This window comes from Fulmarus glacialis, unplaced genomic scaffold (assembly GCF_000690835.1).
Source record: "Fulmarus glacialis isolate BGI_N327 unplaced genomic scaffold, ASM69083v1 scaffold35053, whole genome shotgun sequence".
NCBI lineage: Eukaryota > Metazoa > Chordata > Aves > Procellariiformes > Procellariidae > Fulmarus > Fulmarus glacialis.
In genome coordinates this window covers 5,015-22,100 of record NW_009205436.1, presented here as the reverse complement: position 1 = coordinate 22,100, position 17,086 = coordinate 5,015, and the positions used below count along the sequence as shown (strand labels likewise).

The following is a 17,086-nucleotide window of genomic DNA, read 5'->3' as shown; positions in this document are numbered from 1 at the left end:
AGGAAGCAGTGAAGCAGTGTAAAAAATGTGATTCCAGCCCCCAAATCCTGAAATTGATTTAATGGCGATGGCATTTAAACACATAATACACTGTGGAGTCTTTTTTTTTTTTTTTTGTGACCTGGCATTTAAACTTCTGCAGTTCACATTTTCAAGCTTTTACGTGGTAGGTGCAAGGACAAGCTATTTAATATGGAAGTGGCAGCTGCCATCCCCGCTTACTCATATGACTCCAGCAGACGGAGCTTTATAAAGAACAACCATGACAAGGTCCACGGTAAGATCAGAATATCTGTCACAAGAAACTAGTTGGGCTGGTAGCGTCTGGGAGGTCGCCAGAGAATCAGGAGTGAAGTTATAAAGCCTCATTTGCAGACCCTCACCATACTTGTCCATTCATCCACTGCCGTTTCTGTTACACTCCCAGTTATGCACAGGAGACTCAGACTTTGCCGGGAAGGCGGCCGGGAGCTGCTAGAGAGAGCTCCCACCCTGCGGTATGCTGTGAACCACGTCAGAGCCGTGTGGCCATACCAAGCGGTAGCGGTGGCAACTGCTAACTTCATCTGTGTGCAGGCTGGCGGAGGAGAGTGTTTTCTGGCTCTTGCAGGAGGTGAGGGCAGGATCTGCAGCAGCAGCTGTTAACTCCTGGCAGAGGAGTGCACCTTGACCTGCGAAGCAGCCGCAGTCAGGTTGCAGGTGCAAGGTGGGTAGAAGAGGTGATGTCTGATGAAGGAAGGAGGGGAGGGTCTAGGGGATTTTTGGAGGGAGGCATACGAGTAGAAGAGGCTATGGTTTGTAGGTTGTTGATGGAGAAAGTACGGTTTGTGGGGCGAGTGCTGCAAGGATGGGGGGCAGAGGGGGCTGAGTTACTGCTCTGGGAACTGGGGTGGAAGCTGAGAGCTGCTTTCACTGAAGGTGGAGCCAGCACCCAGCCTGGTAGCTCCTGCCATGGCCGCTGCTGCCGGGGGGCAGGAGGGGATGAGCAAGATGAGTCTGAGAAAGTGTGTGTGCCAGAGTGAGAGGGCAGGCAGGCAGAGTAACTCGATTCCTTTGTTCCTCTGGCAAACCCCTGGGGTGGAGACAGCCGTGCCGGGACATGGCAACCAGCTCTGACCCACTGCCAGCCTAGGACAGCTTAAAACAACAACAAAGAAGCAACCACCAAACCGTCTTGCTTTGATTAATAAAAGAAATCAGAATAACATGGCTCTCTAGCCTGGCAGGAGGCAGGTTGTCCTCAGAGGCTGTTCTGGCAGCGTCACCCCCGCTCCCCCCTGCCAGCATCCCTGCCGCGGGTCCCAGTGGGTGAACTCCGGGACGGCTCCTGTGCTCTGGTGCTACAGGGGAGGGAGCTGTGGCCAGGACAGCCGCATCGCAGGCCTGGTTTCCAGCGAGCTGGCGAGGGGAGAGGAGTCTTGCAACCCGAGCTCGGTCCTTGCAGACGCCTGCCGAGGCCAGCTGCGGTTGCAGCAGTGCCATCTTAGCCCAGGAGGCAAGAGCCAGGTTTGGCATCGGTGGGCAGGCCGGGAGCCTGCTGCTGGCAGTCCTGCCTGGCCATGGGTAAGGAGAGGCAGAGTACTGCCATCTATTGCCAGGCACCTGGATTACAGACCTTGGTGGGTGGCGGTTCAAAGCCGTGTCTAACTTTTTTTTTTCTGGTCTTTGGTTCGGTGGAGGGGTGGGCACGTTGTTTGAAACCCTTTAAATAGATCAGCACTTAGGTGCCTTCAGTGCATTTTAGTTGGGGGAGTGCCCTAGCCAGGCTCCAGCCTGGGAAAATTTGGTTTTTCTTTGTGCTTTTTGCAAAATGAGTTATTATTCCTTTCCTGCCCTAAGTTGTGTGAGGTTGCTTTGTGCGGTGAAGTACTCGTGTTGCTCCATCCCACTCCAGAAGCGCCTAGATCATTTACCCCAGCCCTCCACCAGAAGGCAACTAAGGAGAGGTGGATGCAGCAGAAGGGGCAGAGTGTCTTTCATAGCTCAGAAATGATATGTGAAAGGAGGACGAAGGGGCAGAGGGAGAATAACAGACTGTCTTCATGGGGTGGGCAGGCCTGGGACATGGGGTACATTTCTGAGCTAAGACTAGTGTGTCTGAATACTATATTTTTATTTTACAGGATAAGCAGCGAGATAGGAACGTTTGCAGAGAGTAAGAAAAGTGTTTGTCACTATGCGAACCTGGAGGGAATCCTGCAATGCTTTGAAAAGACCTTCTTGGGCTTGATGACTCTGCAGTAGGCCAGCAGCCAAAATATTCTGAAGAGCAGGGCAAGGTCATTCAGAAAATGATCTGGCTGTCACTGTGGGCTGTTCAGTAAAGACAACAACTCACTGTGAAATTGTGGTTTAAAAGCAAACCAAAAAAAAAAGAAAATTAGGATAAAGAAGCAGTAGGAGAAAAAACGTGCTCAGCATTTGTTATTGAATGTATCAATAATGCTTGCTCCTCAGGCAAATTCTGCTCCTTTTTGATCACCTACTTTCAAAAGTATATGATGGAGGTACAAAGATACCACAAATGAGCAGAGGTTAAGAATAATACTCAGATGAGAAGGTAGAAGAACCTTTGTGTATTAGAGAGAAGAGTCACAGCCGATGTGATTGACCTATCCCACTGATTATTTTACATTCCTCAATCTTCAGTCTCTGATACAAAACTGTTAAGGAAGCCAGTTGGCTAGCCTGAACCAGATACTTAACTTCCAGGTGGAAAATGTTAGATGAATTGAGAGTCACAAAGGAAATTCATGACAAAGCAGGGAATTAAACCAGGGTCTCCAAAGTCTGAACCCCTGGAACAGTCTTCTCTTTTAAAAGTCTAAGAAAAAAAATACATTAAACTGATAAAAGTAAACGGTGGTTTTATTGAAAACATGATTAACCTGTGGAAATCTTCCCTGCTAGGTGTCACCAGTTTGGGAACGCAGTGGGACTCAAAAAAAAGGATTCGACAGTCACGTGAACAACAAGAATACTTGTGATGGCTTTGGCTAGGAGAAAAATGTAAAGTGTATAAATTGTGCTGCAGGGCATAAGTCAACTGCTGGCTGTGAGGGACCAGGAAGAAATTTCCTCTGTGAGAAGGTTACTGTATAATTATCTATGACAGTGTTTCTTCCTTTGAAGTGTTTAATCTTGACCAGTGGAGGCAAGATAATGGGTCCTGTAGTTTTGTGAAGTTTTTTTGTGACAGGTGCATTATCTGGTGCCCGATGGCGATTTCTTCTGCCTGTTCGGTATCACACCTTTCTCCAGGGTTACGCTCACCTTCTTCTTAAATGTCTCAAGCAAAGACATTTCTGCTCCCTGTCCTCCATGAAAAAAATTTTGAAGACGGCAGTGGCGAATTATTCTTGCCATTCATGCTAGGCTTTCTCTTGCTCCTGTTTGTTCCAGTTCTCCTAGGTGATTTTCCGGGAATGACCTCAAGGAAGTTCTCTATTGCTGGGGCTGTAGCCCTAGCTCTTGTGTCTGCTCCTGGTTATTGTCTGAGCTGCTCATGTATTTCAGTCATGTCTCTCTTGTTCTGTAATCCGTGCCTTACCGCCTTGGTGTTCTTTAGTCCAGTCTAGAAGTTAAATGTGTTACTTTTTTAAAGCTGTGTTGCTGCTCTTCCGGGTAACTTGATGTATTTTGTGTCTTTTACTTTGTATCTTGCAGGAGGAGCCAAGGAGCAAATCCAAGATCTGTGCCAATGTTTTCTGCGGAGCTGGGCGGGAGTGTGCAGTGACAGAGAAGGGAGAGCCAACCTGCCTCTGCATTGAGGTAGGAGGGCGGCACAGCTTCTGCATCTGGGATGGGTGTCACCACTACCACCCCGCCCCCCGTCTGGGTTTTGGTTGCTGGAAGGGTCCCATGATGGGATGAGGGCTATGGCTGTTTTGGAACAGCTGCAAATTCACAGCAGCTCTTCAAACAGCAGGGCTTTTCCTAGTGTGCTGTGGGGGAAGAGCCCTGTAGGGTAGATATTGTCTGGGGCTTGCAGCTGTGCTATTCGCACAACTGCCTAGGGTCTTTACATGCACAGGAGACTTGGCTGGAGGTCTTTTGTTGGGAAAACCCAGTAGGGTATTGATATGCAGCTGGCTTTGGAGGGCACTGTAGGGAGTGGTCTGCGAGCTCCAAGACAGCCTTCCCTCACTGGCATCTTGTTTGAGGAGGTTACAAGCACCCTACTAAAAATCAGCTTTTGTAAAATGGAAATAATTGTGGTAGAGTGCTGTGAGGATGAATAGCTTCATCCAGCAGGGAGCCGGAGATGATTAGAAGAGCATTTCCCAGCTGTAGAGACACAGTGTCTCCCTGCTCCACTCTGCCTGTGCTTTCAAACCATTCCTGCCTGGCTCCTGGGAATGGGTGTGAGGCTCTTTGTTCCCACTCCCCTCAGAGCCTGCAGCTCTGATGCGGCCAGTCTGGGCGCTGGAGAGTTGAAATGCCCTGTTAGCAGGAAGAGAGTCTGTCACTCTGCGTAGGCTTGGCCAGACTGAAAGGGACACGAGAAAGAAGCCCACAGCCTGAACAGTGGCACTGGTGAACTCTCCCTCTGCTGTAGGCCGTGCTGTTTGCTCATGGCTCATGGTGTATTCTACATTCGGTTGCAGAAAGGTGGAGCAGAGTCTACAAAGACGTGCAACAGAGCTGAGTAAGCAGACGTGCACAGAACAGATTAACAGAAACACCTCTGGACAGGCACATCCATGGCACACAGAGCAACACTTGCAGGATTACTCTCAGTATTTATGCTGGTGTTGTGGTTTAACCCCAGCCAGCAACTAGGCACCACAAAGCCGCTCACTCACTCCCCCCGGCGGAATGGGGGAGCGAATTGGAAGAGTAAAAGTGAGAAAACTCATGGATTAAGATAAAGACAGTTTAATAGGCAAAGCAAAAGCCACACATGCAAGCAAAGCAAAACAAGGAATTCATTCACTACTTCCCATCAGCAGGCAGGTGTTCAGCCATCTCCAGGAAAGCAGGGCTCCATCACATGTAACAGTTACTTGGGAAGACAAACGCCATCACTCTGAATGTCCCCCCTTCCTTCTTCTTCCCCCAGCTTGACATGCTGAGCATGACGTCATATGGTATGGAATATCCCTTTGGTCAGTTGGGGTCAGCTGTCCCAGCTGCGTCCCCTCCCAACTTCTTGTGCACCCCCAGCCTGCTCACTGGTGGGGTGGGGTGAGAAGCAGAAAAGGCCTTGACTCTGTGTAAGCACTGCTCAGCAATAATGAAAACATCCCTGTGTTATCAACACTGTTTTCAGCACAAATCCAAAACATAGCCCCATACCAGCTACTGGTATGAAGAAAATTAACTCTATCCCAGCCCAAACCAGCACAGCTGGGCACTGATTTCTCTGCTGGGCTCTGCTTTCAGGAAGGCTCTTGTCATGGTGGTGGTGCCAGAGGCTGGGATGAAGTGAAGCCTTTGAACCCACACAGGCTTCTCTGTATGGGTTTTTTTGGGGTGGCAATGGGAGTGTTCAGCCTGCTGCAAACACCTTTTGGGCTAAGGGGGCTGTGCCAAAGGCTTCTGTTGAGTTGGGCTGATGCTGGGACTCACCTGCCTCCCTCTAGCTGTCCTGACGAGGCAGGTAAAATGCTGTCTTCTCTGGCTCTCTCACAGCAATGCAAACCTCACAAGAGGCCTGTGTGCGGTAGCAATGGTAAGACGTACCTGAACCACTGTGAGCTGCACCGTGATGCCTGCCTCACTGGCTCCAAGATCCAGGTGGATTACGATGGCCACTGTAAAGGTAACCCTGTGTCAGGGAGCGATGAGGGGCGACTGCTCTCTAAGGGAAGGAGAGCTGGGAGCCAAGCGTGATAACAAGGCAAGGCAGAGGTCTAGCCAGCCAGGACCCTGTATTACAGTTGCAAAGCAGGGTAAACAGGGCAAGCCTGGGAACGATAGCCAGGTTCAGCCAAGGGTCCAGATCACCAGGCAAGTTTGGTGATGAAGTAGGCCTGAAGTCAAGCCATGAAATCAGGTCAGGATCAGTTCTGGTGATGGTAACCAGGATCAGACCAGTTAGATCTGGCCAATAATTGCCAGACAAGTCCATAGTGATGCAGTCTACAGCAGGTCTGAGATCAAGGTGGGAAGACAGTCACCAGGTCAGGGCCTAGATCAGCAGTCGCTATGGCAGGTACAGGAATGGTTGCAACAGAGTTGGAGAAAAGCATACCTACAACATAATCCCAGGCAAGGACTAGGGGCCAAGACATCAGCTGAAATGGAGCTCCTGGGCTCATGGGTAGAGAGTGTGAATGGAGGCCCTAGGTGAGGCTGGCAGGGCCATTAATGCCCTCATTAGTGCACTTAGGACCCTGACACCTTGGTTGTGGTGGGAACTATTGTCTCCCTAGGTTGCTGGGAGGGGGGCACTCAGGAGAGCAGAGCAACTTCTTGCTCCTGCCTGCTTCTCTCTGAGCTTGTGGATTCAGCCAGGCAGGTCTCAGTCTACCTGCTGGAGGAAGGTTAGACTCTCAGGATAAACCCCCACAGCCTGTACTACCATCCATGTTCATGAGTGACTTCAAGAACTTTAGGAGCAAGGATTTTGCCTCAACGGTGGGCCTGTTCAACTCACCCCCATGCCAGCCGCACAGTAAAAAAGTGTTTTCTTATGTTCAGACAGAATTTCATGTGTTTAAATATGTGCCCGCTGCCTCTTGCCCTGTCACTGGACACCACGGAGAAGAGTCTGGCTCATTCTTCTTCATTCCCTCCCATCAGATACATAAACATTGATGAGATTGCACCTGAGCCTTCTCTTCTTCAGGCTAAACAGTCCTCAGTCTTCCCGTGGGGTGACAGGTGTTCCAGTCCCTTAATCATACACGTGGCCCTCATGTTTCCAAAGACTCCCAGGTTCCTCTGCTCTTGCCCAAGTGGCTCCTAGGGTGGGAAGAGGTTCATATTGCTTCATGTTGCATCAGAAATGTCCTCTTCTGTCTTTCCATTAACAGAGAAGAAGTCTGAGAATCCAGCTGCAAGTCCAGGTAAGAAGCCATCTCCTTTCTGGCTGGGGCCTCTGTATGAATTTGGGAGAAGAGATGGGGAGGAAGGTCTGCTGGGGGGTTGCACAGCTCTGTGTAAAAGTCATACCTCTGCACTGGCTGTAGCAGAGTCTGAGTTGATAAATCAGCTGAAATATGATTGCCCAGCTCTTTACTCCTGGGTAACCTTTCAGAGCTCATACATCTCCTGGGCTCTTCACTGTGCTGGGATGTCTCGGGGACTCTGAGCATGTAAGAGGTGCAGTGAAACCCAGTTTGCCCCTAGGGACATAAGCTGTGTTCATCATTCAGACTGAGGGAAGAGACACTCTTTTGCATAGTTCATTGGGGATCTAAGACACAATAACTGTGGAGCTATGTCCCCAGCTCCAAGAGCACTCTTTCGAAAGGAGACTTTGCTTCAGGAGCGATTAACCGATGGGCGCAGGGGCAGAGAGCCAGCACAATGTAACGAATGGGGCACTGTCAGGGAGCTTGGAGGTGTAGCTGAACCACGTCTCCCATCAGCCAACAAGTGTCTTTGATTCTCTGTGCCTGGTTTCTCCTCTTATGCATTGCCTTGTGTACTTAGACTATGGATTTTGGGACCATGGCCTGTGCGTCATCAGGGGATCCTTTTCCCATCCATGGCTTCTGAGTGCTGGAGCTGTATAATCATCAACTTCAGCTTCCTAGGACAGATGAGAGCAAACCTTCGTACAAGCTTAAGGGAAAGGACCATGTCAAGGCACGGTCACCACCTTAAAGCAGTTTTAAGAAAGTTAAAAATAAAATATGCAGAATCCTTACAGGTTTTTTTTTCATCTATCTGTCTGGCTGTGATTGTAGTCACTGGATTCAGGAGATCATTAGTGTGTGTAAGTGACACGAATGCACGCTGATTCCCTTTCTGGCTCCATTGACCTCTGGGCAGGTGTGACAACTCACAGAAGCCAGAAGATCTAGGCTTTCAGTTTTGCTTGTAAATGCAATATACTAGCATGCAAAGCGATATCCACCTAGAAAAACCTGTGACTGTAGAAAGCACTGTGAACAAGCCCAACTTGACCCCCTCTCATTTCCAATCAGAGTGGACAAGTCAGGGGTTTGAAGAAACGAAATCTCCTGAGTTAGTAGGCCCTAAAATTCAAGTCTTGGGGACAGCGTGGTGGAAAGGCTTGCTCAGTCTAGTCTTCACCCTTGCAGAGGATAAAGGTTTTGGTACTTGAGGGGGTTGACGGCCAAATGCCTGTTCTGCATGGCATCAGGTAGCCTGCGGACACTGTCCGTCACCTTCCTCCCTCAGTCTGGGGACTCTTCACACCAAGATGAGTCAGCTCTGGGTTGTTCTTCCACAAGCTTCAGGGATGGGAAGACAGAAGAGCTTTGGAAGGAGTGTCGTTTTCTCGCCTTGCCACATGGTGTCACCCACAGCCCATCCGCCATTCAGCACATGGCACCCCTGCTTTGATCTGGAAGTGGTGCATCTCCAAGGTCGGAGGGGCCTGCAAACTGCCATCAGAGCTGGCTAGCTGGCTTTTATTTCCAGTCTTCTCTCTGTGGTCTCCCTGCCAACTACATTTCTCTCATCCTTGCTTTTTCTTCTGCTACACCTTCTCCCGTTACAGTTGTCTGCTACCAGTCAGACAGGGACGAGCTTCGTCGCCGCGTCATCCAGTGGCTGGAAGCTGAGATTATCCCAGACGGCTGGTTTTCCAAGGGCAGCAACTACAGTGAAGTCCTGGACAAGTATTTCAAGGCAAGTAGAGCAGCGCCTGCCTCAGAGGCCGGAGAACATTTCTTGCCCTGTCACTGCAAAGCAGCTGCCTCGCCACACCCAAGAGGCTCCAGTGTGTGATGGGCCTGTCAAGCTGGGAGCCAAAGATGTGATGTGTTATGGGCTGCCTGCAGCAGCTGCTGACAGAGCCACTGACACGGCTACGTGACAGCCCAGACCTGGAGCATCCCTGGGGATCTGTCCTGGGGAAAAGGAGGAGGGCAGGCCAAGTGTGCCTGAGGCAGGGTAGAGAAGAACTGATCTCAGGGGACAAAAGATAGCCAGAAGAGAAAAGGTGGGTGAAAGCGCTGGAAATGCAGGGAGAAGGAGGAGGAAGCCAGGGCAGGGGCCGCTGATCCTTTGTTCCAGACAGTCCCAAGGCTGTGCTGAGGTGGGGATAGGGGACACCTGGGGGCTTCAAGGTGAATATTTGCTTGCAAGGAGTGTGGCCCAGTGTGGCTGAGAGCTGGCAGTTCCCTAGTGCTCTGCAGAGAGAGAGGAACCGCTCCTGAGTCTCGGGCCCCGCAATAATCCCCTTCCTCTTCCCTCCTCCCTGTCAGTCTGTCCCTCAGCCCATCCCCACCCCCTTTTGTAACCAGCAGATCACAGGCTTCTCCCATGGTCCTGCCACATGCACTGCTGCGTCCCTCCCCCTCACGCCCAGTTCCTGATAAAGACTTCAAAGCATTCAGGATGGAGCTGGAGGAGCAGGTGGGGAAAGGGGGAGAGTGTTTAAATCATAAGCTGTTGACAGCGAGAGATTAATGGTGCCTGACAGGAGTTAGCGCTGCAAGCAAATTTGCCATGGCAATGGCACCCCCTGGTGAGACACAGGAGCTGGTCCCCACGCTCCAGAGAGCGTCTTCGCCTTTGTAGCCATTAATGCTGCTCCGTCTGTGGAAACCCACTTGTGGCCCACTGCCTCGGGCACCCCCGCCGGCGCCTGCCAGCACCCGAAAGAAGCGGCATCCTGCGGTGGGGAGCTGCGCAGTCCCCTCCCCCTGCAAACGTGCTGTCCCCAGCTGCCTTTGCGGAGAGTCTCCCCAGGCCATGGGCTTTGCTGAAATGCATGAGCCAGCCACAGGCTTGCTCCACTGCCGCCGCACAGCCAGGTCACCCCCGCCAGCCCCACGCCTGTCAGGGTGCTGGTAAAATCCCGTGGCTGCAGCTTAGAGGCAGACAGCCTCAGGTTCTTTTTATTGTCCCCCTTTTTGTGGAGCACTGATGCCAGGCACAAGTGAGTGAAAGTTTCCATGACAAAGCCATACCTTTTCTCGACCAAAGGAGGAATTTCCTTCTCTGTCAGGTGGTAGTACACCATATCAACAACCCTTAAAGCTTTGAAATACTTTTAAAGCAGAATTCAGAGCTTGGAATACAAGCAAAGCAAACTAAATGGGTTCAAATACACACAAATTTGTTTCACCAATGATGCTCCGCTGTCGCTGGAGGAATTCTACCATGCCCAGCCCTGGGGCTCTGCACGCTGCGCTGCGAATGGCCTGATTCCTGCCCTGCAGGTAATAAAACTGGAGATAAAGATGACATTAAGCTTTTCCCTTTTCTCCTTGATGGGGAGGTTTGTAGATGTGGCATTAAGCTGTTTCCCTCCTGGAAGCCTGACTTGTGTGGATCACTGGGGTGTGGGTTGTACAGCAGGCAGGCCTTGACCTTGGAGGACGTTATTTCAAGAGGAGCAAGGCCGGTAGTGGGAAGCTGCTCTGTTTTGGAGGGTCTCTGGGGGAACACGTAAATGCATACCATAGCATTGAAAGGCAAGAAAACTAGCTTAACTGACTCTCGGTCATTAAGGGAACTGCAGTCACTTTCACAAGAAATAGCGGGACAAGAGGCTTCAGAGTCTAGTAGAAGTTGAAACATGTTAATGGAGCAGTTATACACAGGCTACAGCGCGCAGAGTAATTCTCCTAGCCCTACAGGTTTCTCCTGAACCACATAGAGGTAACAACAGGCAGTGTCTCTTCCAGCATTCCTGGAAGCACTGCAGGAGGAGACGCAGTGACCTGCCCCAAGTCACACAGCAAAAATTAACCGGCAGCAGTCTGTGTGCAGAATTCGTTTTCCCCTCCCTGCAATACAGCTGTCTCTGAGGGGGCCCAGCAGTTCCTGCCGAGTGCCCAGCACTGTGATATGACATCTCCAAACAGGAAGGCAAAATGCAATTACTTCTTTGGGAGTGGAGCCAGGATTCTGGGGCTAAACATCCTGCTCTTCAGTGCCAGGCGTCCTGTCAGGACCTTAAGAAGTTGGTGGCGAGGCGTTGGGCTGTTGCATTAAATTGTTCCTTCTTTGGGATCAGCAGAAAATTGCTTCCTGTGATTTTTCCCTTTTGTCACTGTCACAGTCCAGGCACAGCTTTGGATTTACACGTATTGGAAAGCTGACACCTCCCTGAATGCAACTGGTCTGCTTTAAGGCAGGCGGTATATAAGAAGGCTGAGAGCTGGCTGGAACAAAGAGAAGAAATGGGGTTAGAGCCATAAATCAAGCAGCAGGAGGTGAATGAGAGGCAGCGTAGCTTATCGGTGAGAACAAGGCTAGGATCATGTCTCCCAGTTCTGATGCTAGTATGGATATGTTGCTGCTTTTCTCTGGGCCTCTGTTCTTTGTGCAAAACAGGGATGATGCAACCTGTTTCACTAAACCTTCAAAAATGCTAAGTACATATGGAAGAGGGAGAAGAAAGGGGTACCCTGAACTGATAAATCAGACCCTCTCACATTTTCCTATTTTTTTTTCCCTACAGAGTTTTGACGATGGCGATTCTCGCTTGGACTCCACTGAATTCCTGAAGTTTGTGGAGCAGAATGAGACTGCTGTCAACATCACCACTTACGTGGACCAGGAGACCAACAAGCTGCTCAGGTGGGCAGTGGACAGGATGCCAGAAGGAAGGCCAGGGGGCCAGATGTGGTAGAAGGGGGCATGAAAATCCACTCATGGAAAATATCAGTTAGGGCTTGGACTAACAAAGATAACTCTGTATGAAGTGGCTTCTCACTTAATTAGGTGTGAATACCACCAAAAGGAGCAGTCCCACCCTTACCCTTCACTTTAGGCATGTATTCTAATCCCTTTTTGCCTTAAATCTAGTAAGTGTGCAGCCAGAAGGTGAGTTGGGTGACAGAAAATTTGTTGTCTTTTTTATTTCCTAATAAATTAACTTTCCAATGGACTTTACTCAGCTTTTGCCTCGTAGCTAGATGCAGTGCAAGGAAGATGGTGGGAAAACACAGCCCATGGGCAGCCTGCAGTTAGAGCTGGTGCAAGCATCACATGAAAATGTAGTTTGAGAGGTTCCCATTTTTCTGTGTATGTGCCACTGTGTGTGAGACTGAGGAGAACAGGCTGCTTGTGGTTAGGCTGTGCTGGCCTCTGTACTGATGTGACAGCATGTAGATGTCAACAGGGTCCTATTCTTGCTGTTCTGAATATCTCCTCAGCTCCCAGCCCTTCGCCAGCCAAGGGAGTATTTTTTCTTTTGTCTGTATGCAGTGAGGTTTCCTTAGGGAAGCCACTTCTGCCAGGCATCTCAGAGCCTTCCTGGTTATTACTGGTTTTACTCCTCTGTACTCTGAAGCCAGTAGAGCAGGGACCTGCCTGGTACAGCCCTGTGCAGAACATGCCTCTGTGTTTCCTTTCAGGGGACTCTGCGTAGATGCCCTCATCGAGCTGTCAGATGAAAATGCTGACTGGAAGCTCAGCTTCAATGAATTTCTCAAGTGCCTCAGCCCATCCTTCAACCCACCAGAGAAAAGTAGGAACTCCTCACTTATGCTGGGGAACCAGAGGGGTCCTGGGAAGGGAGGAAAGAAAAGAGACCAGCTTTGAGCCAGACATCGGATGCTGTAACTCCACTCCCAGAGATAATGTTGATATACGCCTACTTCCCATCCGACAGCACCCCTTGTCCCTGCATTGTCAAAAGTACTGCTTTTTCTGTCCCAGAGCTCCCACAGGGCTTGTGATGAAAAAAGTTTGGATTTTAGAAGCAAGGGTGTAGGTCAAATGGATATGGTATGCTTGGAAGGTCAAGACATGTATTTAACAGTGCGGAGATAAATCGTGTGAGGAATTCACATCTGGATAACTTACGAAAGTCAGACCAGACCAAAGTCCTGCTATGCTCTGCCTTTCACACAGAGAGCCTTCCTGATGAACATCTCAACGTTCACTATCCTTCCAAATCCTGCTTAGTGCTACAGTTCACGTGGAAGCAGCTTAGTGTTCTGCTTGACCAGGCTTGCCTAGCCATTCATCTAATTGTCTCCTCAGGGGGTGCTGTTCCAAAGGTGCCGGATTTACATCCCACTGTGGTGGCACCGAGGAGCAGACAGAGGCTATGCTTCTTAGGGAATATTAAGTTGAATCCTCTGTTGCCTGTCTCAGTGGGAAGCTAGGGATGCTGCACCTCCTCCAGAAAACATGATCAGCTGGTTTTCGCTTAACACCATACAGGCCCTTGAGTTCTTTGGGGGCCTCGACTTAAACATGTAATAGAGCTGTGAGAAGAAATGTGAGCTGAAATGAGAAACCTTTTTTTTATTCCCCTTTCTTTCTCAGAACAGCAAATACACAAATCATTTCCCCAACTTCTCCCTACCTGGAACAGGAATTATTTCAGAGTAACCGAAAGTTTCACTTTGGGGGTTCTATTCTATGTCTAACAGATTAGGAAATTCAAACAAATCCAATACTGAGATTTCATTTGGAATTGAGCAATTGAAATGTGTTCTTTTGAGGAGGCAAAATAAAGTGTTTGACTTTCCCAAATTATTTTTTGGCTGATTTCACACACCAAATTCAGCATGAATGTTTTAGTCAATTCCCCTAACTTTTGGTGGTTAGGGGAAGGAAGGCCTCCTCCAAAACTCTTCTTTCTCAAGGCATCTCCAAAGTATGTTGTCTTTAGCCTGCTCGCTATCTCACAACCACTGCCCTTGCTTTGTGCCTCTCTAGAGTGTGCCCTGGAAGATGAAACCTATGAGGATGGAGCAGAGACTCAGGTGGAGTGCAACCGCTGCGTCTGTGCCTGTGGGAACTGGGTGTGCACTGCAATGACATGCGAAGGTCCGTATGCTCTCCAGACAGTTGCTGTATTGGTTTTGTACAAAAAGGGTTTTTGCTTTCTATCTTTCCAAGGGCACCAGCTATCCAGATTTCTTCTCTCTCCAGTTCTTCCTTAGCTTCTTTATGGGTGGCTTCTGCATCACCCTCCCATGCTTCATGTTGGCCAAACCCAAGCTGGTTTTGTTTTAGAGGGCAGAAGTGTGTAACTGGGTTGTGGGCAATGCTGCTGGGATTTGTAGTTCGGATTTGGTGTCATGAAAGGTCAGCACCAAACCTTCCAGACCAGAGCTACTCTGCATCCAGCTGGCTTGGGGCATGCAGAGACCAAATAGGTCACTGTCTGCAACCATATGTGTAGGTGTGAGCAAGTCAGCTTTCCTGTATGTATGTCAGTATCCTCACTCTATCTGTGTTTAAGCTGTCTGTAAAACTGGAGCTAGGGTCTTGTCTTGCCCCAGAGAGGAGATAGGAGACTTCATCTAGTAATGTCAAGAGAGCACTTTAGCTTCTTGCTGTAAGAACTGTAGAAGTAAAAGAAAATAATGGTGATGGAGATGAAGGGAGGTGGTGTTTATAGTAAGGCAGGGTTGTAGGTCTCTCTGTTCTTCCTCTGGAAGGTCCTTTTTAAACTTTCACAGCCATGTTACAATTGTGGGAAGTCGCGGTGGGGTTGTGAACAACGGCTCTCCATTTTGCCTTCTCACAGACGGTCCAGGGCCAGTGGAAAGCCAGCTTTCCCCTGCCTTGGGAAATGTACGGGTCCTTTTCAAGGAGCCACGTCCACCCTCTGCACTGCGCTGCATTTTTCTGGCCTTCTTCCCTAGAAACCAGGCCTTTGCATGAGCTTAGTTTTCAGTGCTGTGCAGGAGCTGTCAGCAGTACGTTAGTTCAGATCTATAGCCAGTAGCTTCTGCCAGGGCAGATGAAGGAAAGAGGGGAACAGCAACAAGTACGTATAAAGTTTCTTCCACATTTATCTGGCCTTCTGCAGCAGAGGCTTTGGGATCACCTCAGCCCAGACTGGGCTGTGGCAGCAGGAACTCACCTCAGAAAAGATAACTGTAGTACTAATAGAGCTCAGAGGAGCTGTGGGTAGGTCTCAGAGATTAAAGCAACCAAATGAGAGACTATTTTTGCTGCCCCCCCCAGAAACAACCTTCAAAGTTGCCGTGCAACGCCCGGTCTTGCTGCCTACTTTGTTCCCTGCATCCATGGCAGAAGCATGCAATGGGACAACAATTCCTTGACTTTCTGCCCATGTCAGAGCAGCAGAGGGGTTAGAGGCTATTGTTAGAGGAATAATGAAACCAAAGAATCAGATCAGATACATCAGCAAGTTGCATCTCCACTGAGCGAAATTACCTCTTCATTAAGCATCAGTTATTGTACTTGCATAGCACTGAGCTTCCATTTATTCCCTACAAGACGCCAAGAAGTTTGAACTAATTATACATGCTTCTGTTAAATAATATGCAGCCTCTTCCTTGTGGTTTTGTTATTTATCACATGGGAGGGAGAGATGGGGTCAGACTGGATACCCAGTCTGAAGTCCCAGGCAACCACAAGGCCCGTTCTCTTTCTAAGAAGCCAGCCCATACCTTCCTCCATCAAAGCTTTCCTAAGCTTGAGGTATGCTGTGACCGACCTGCCTCTTTTTGTTCTCTGTAGTTCAGCCTCTGAAATTTGTATCCTCCATTTGTGATAACGCTGAACTCCGTTTCTGTTTGCAGGGAAGAATGAGAAGGTGCCTGCTCAGAGACAGCAACCTGATCAAGACTTGACTGAGGAGGAGCTGGCTAGATACGTTCAGGAACTGCAGAAGCATCAGGTTAGCATGAGGCTGGGAAGATCTGCTTGCACTAAGTCTCTCCTTGCTAAGAGGGGTTCCCTCTGCTTCTGTCACTTGGAGACTTCTGGTAGAAGGGGGAGCACAGTAAAGGGGGATCCCTGTGGCCTGTGGGGACAAATACAGGTGTGGGGGGGCTTTGACGTATAAGCCAGTGTTAGCACTGCTTGTGGATGGACCAAAGGCTTCAGGGCACTGTCAGCTCCTGTGTCAGTGCAGAGCTTCACTTTTGTGCTCTCTTTCTCTAGGAGACGGCTGAGAAGACTAAGAGAATGAGCACCAAGGAGATGTAAGGGGCCTCCACACCGGAGGAGCCCAGGAGGATGGGCCCAACCTGCTGCCCTGTCCTCCAGTGCTGATCTCAGTATGCACAAGTGTCTGCTACAGTTGCCCAGTCACAGATATTTACATTGTATAGCGATGGGTTATTTGTTTTGTAATACACAGAGAATGGGGCCAGGAAAGGGGAGCAGAGCCCACCTGTTCAGGGAGCTTCGTTGCTGGGGCCTTGGAAGGCTGCGAGGGACTTAGAGCAGCCTCTGGGACCCTTTCCCAGAGCAGACAGCTGCTCCCTCCAAGAGCTAACAGGGATTTCTTGTTCCCCTGGATCTGGGGAAAGGACGGAGGTCAGTGCTGGATAGAAAAGGGGGTCTTCAATCGATACAATTGTCAGCACCGGCCTTGGCTGCAGAAATACAGGCCCGGCAGTTTTGTGGCTTAGCACGTGTGCTGCAGGGCATCGCTAGCCAAGGACCTTGCCCTGCTTACCCTCCCCTTTGGTTCGAGCTCCTCAAAGCTGGTCAGCCTGGTGTGACACCTGGAAGTCGTGGTGCCATGCTGCTGGCATGAGTCCAGCACGTTCCTCCTTGCTTTCCACCGGACTGTCCCCAGCAGCTCCTCCAGTACATTGTGGGCTCCAACACAACATGGTTCCTTTTGACCTCATCTCACTCTTACTCTCCCTGCCCCTTCCTTAGAGGTGCTATCGTATTTTTTTCTTATCACATTCACATGCTGACTCCCCCTTTTGTTTTGTTTTGGGTTTTTTTAAGTACTTTATTTCCTATGGTAGTAATTCAGCTTTTGTATGTTTCGTAGCTCTAGATCTTTCAAGAAAACCCAGCCTGTGGGTTTTTGTTATTGACAGTGCTGTAATGCCCATGCACAGTTTGTATCGCACTGCACTCAGCCACCGCAAACACCACAAGCAACTTGTGAGCCTTGCATTACAGGGTATTTCTCAGCTGGGGATAGCAATGTCCTCATGGGAAGAAGAGACAGGGCTGAATGTAATTAGTTTCACCAGGCGTGCATTCACACTGCAGCTCACTCTAGCTCTTGCTCCCTTAGCTAGACCATGTG

General features: G+C 49.6%; 1 protein-coding gene across 1 annotated transcript; it reads left to right on the top strand.

Annotated features, from left to right (window-relative positions):
* Positions 1-3,651: 3,651 nt before the first annotated feature.
* Positions 3,652-16,748, top strand: FSTL1 (follistatin-like 1; the record flags this gene model as incomplete). Its single annotated transcript, XM_009575396.1, has 9 exons — positions 3,652-3,771; positions 5,635-5,764; positions 6,981-7,013; positions 8,639-8,769; positions 11,555-11,673; positions 12,453-12,565; positions 13,768-13,878; positions 15,609-15,706; positions 15,973-16,748. Coding segments are annotated over 9 exons (900 nt in total), but the record flags the coding sequence as incomplete, so codon positions are not given.
* Positions 16,749-17,086: the final 338 nt, after the last annotated feature.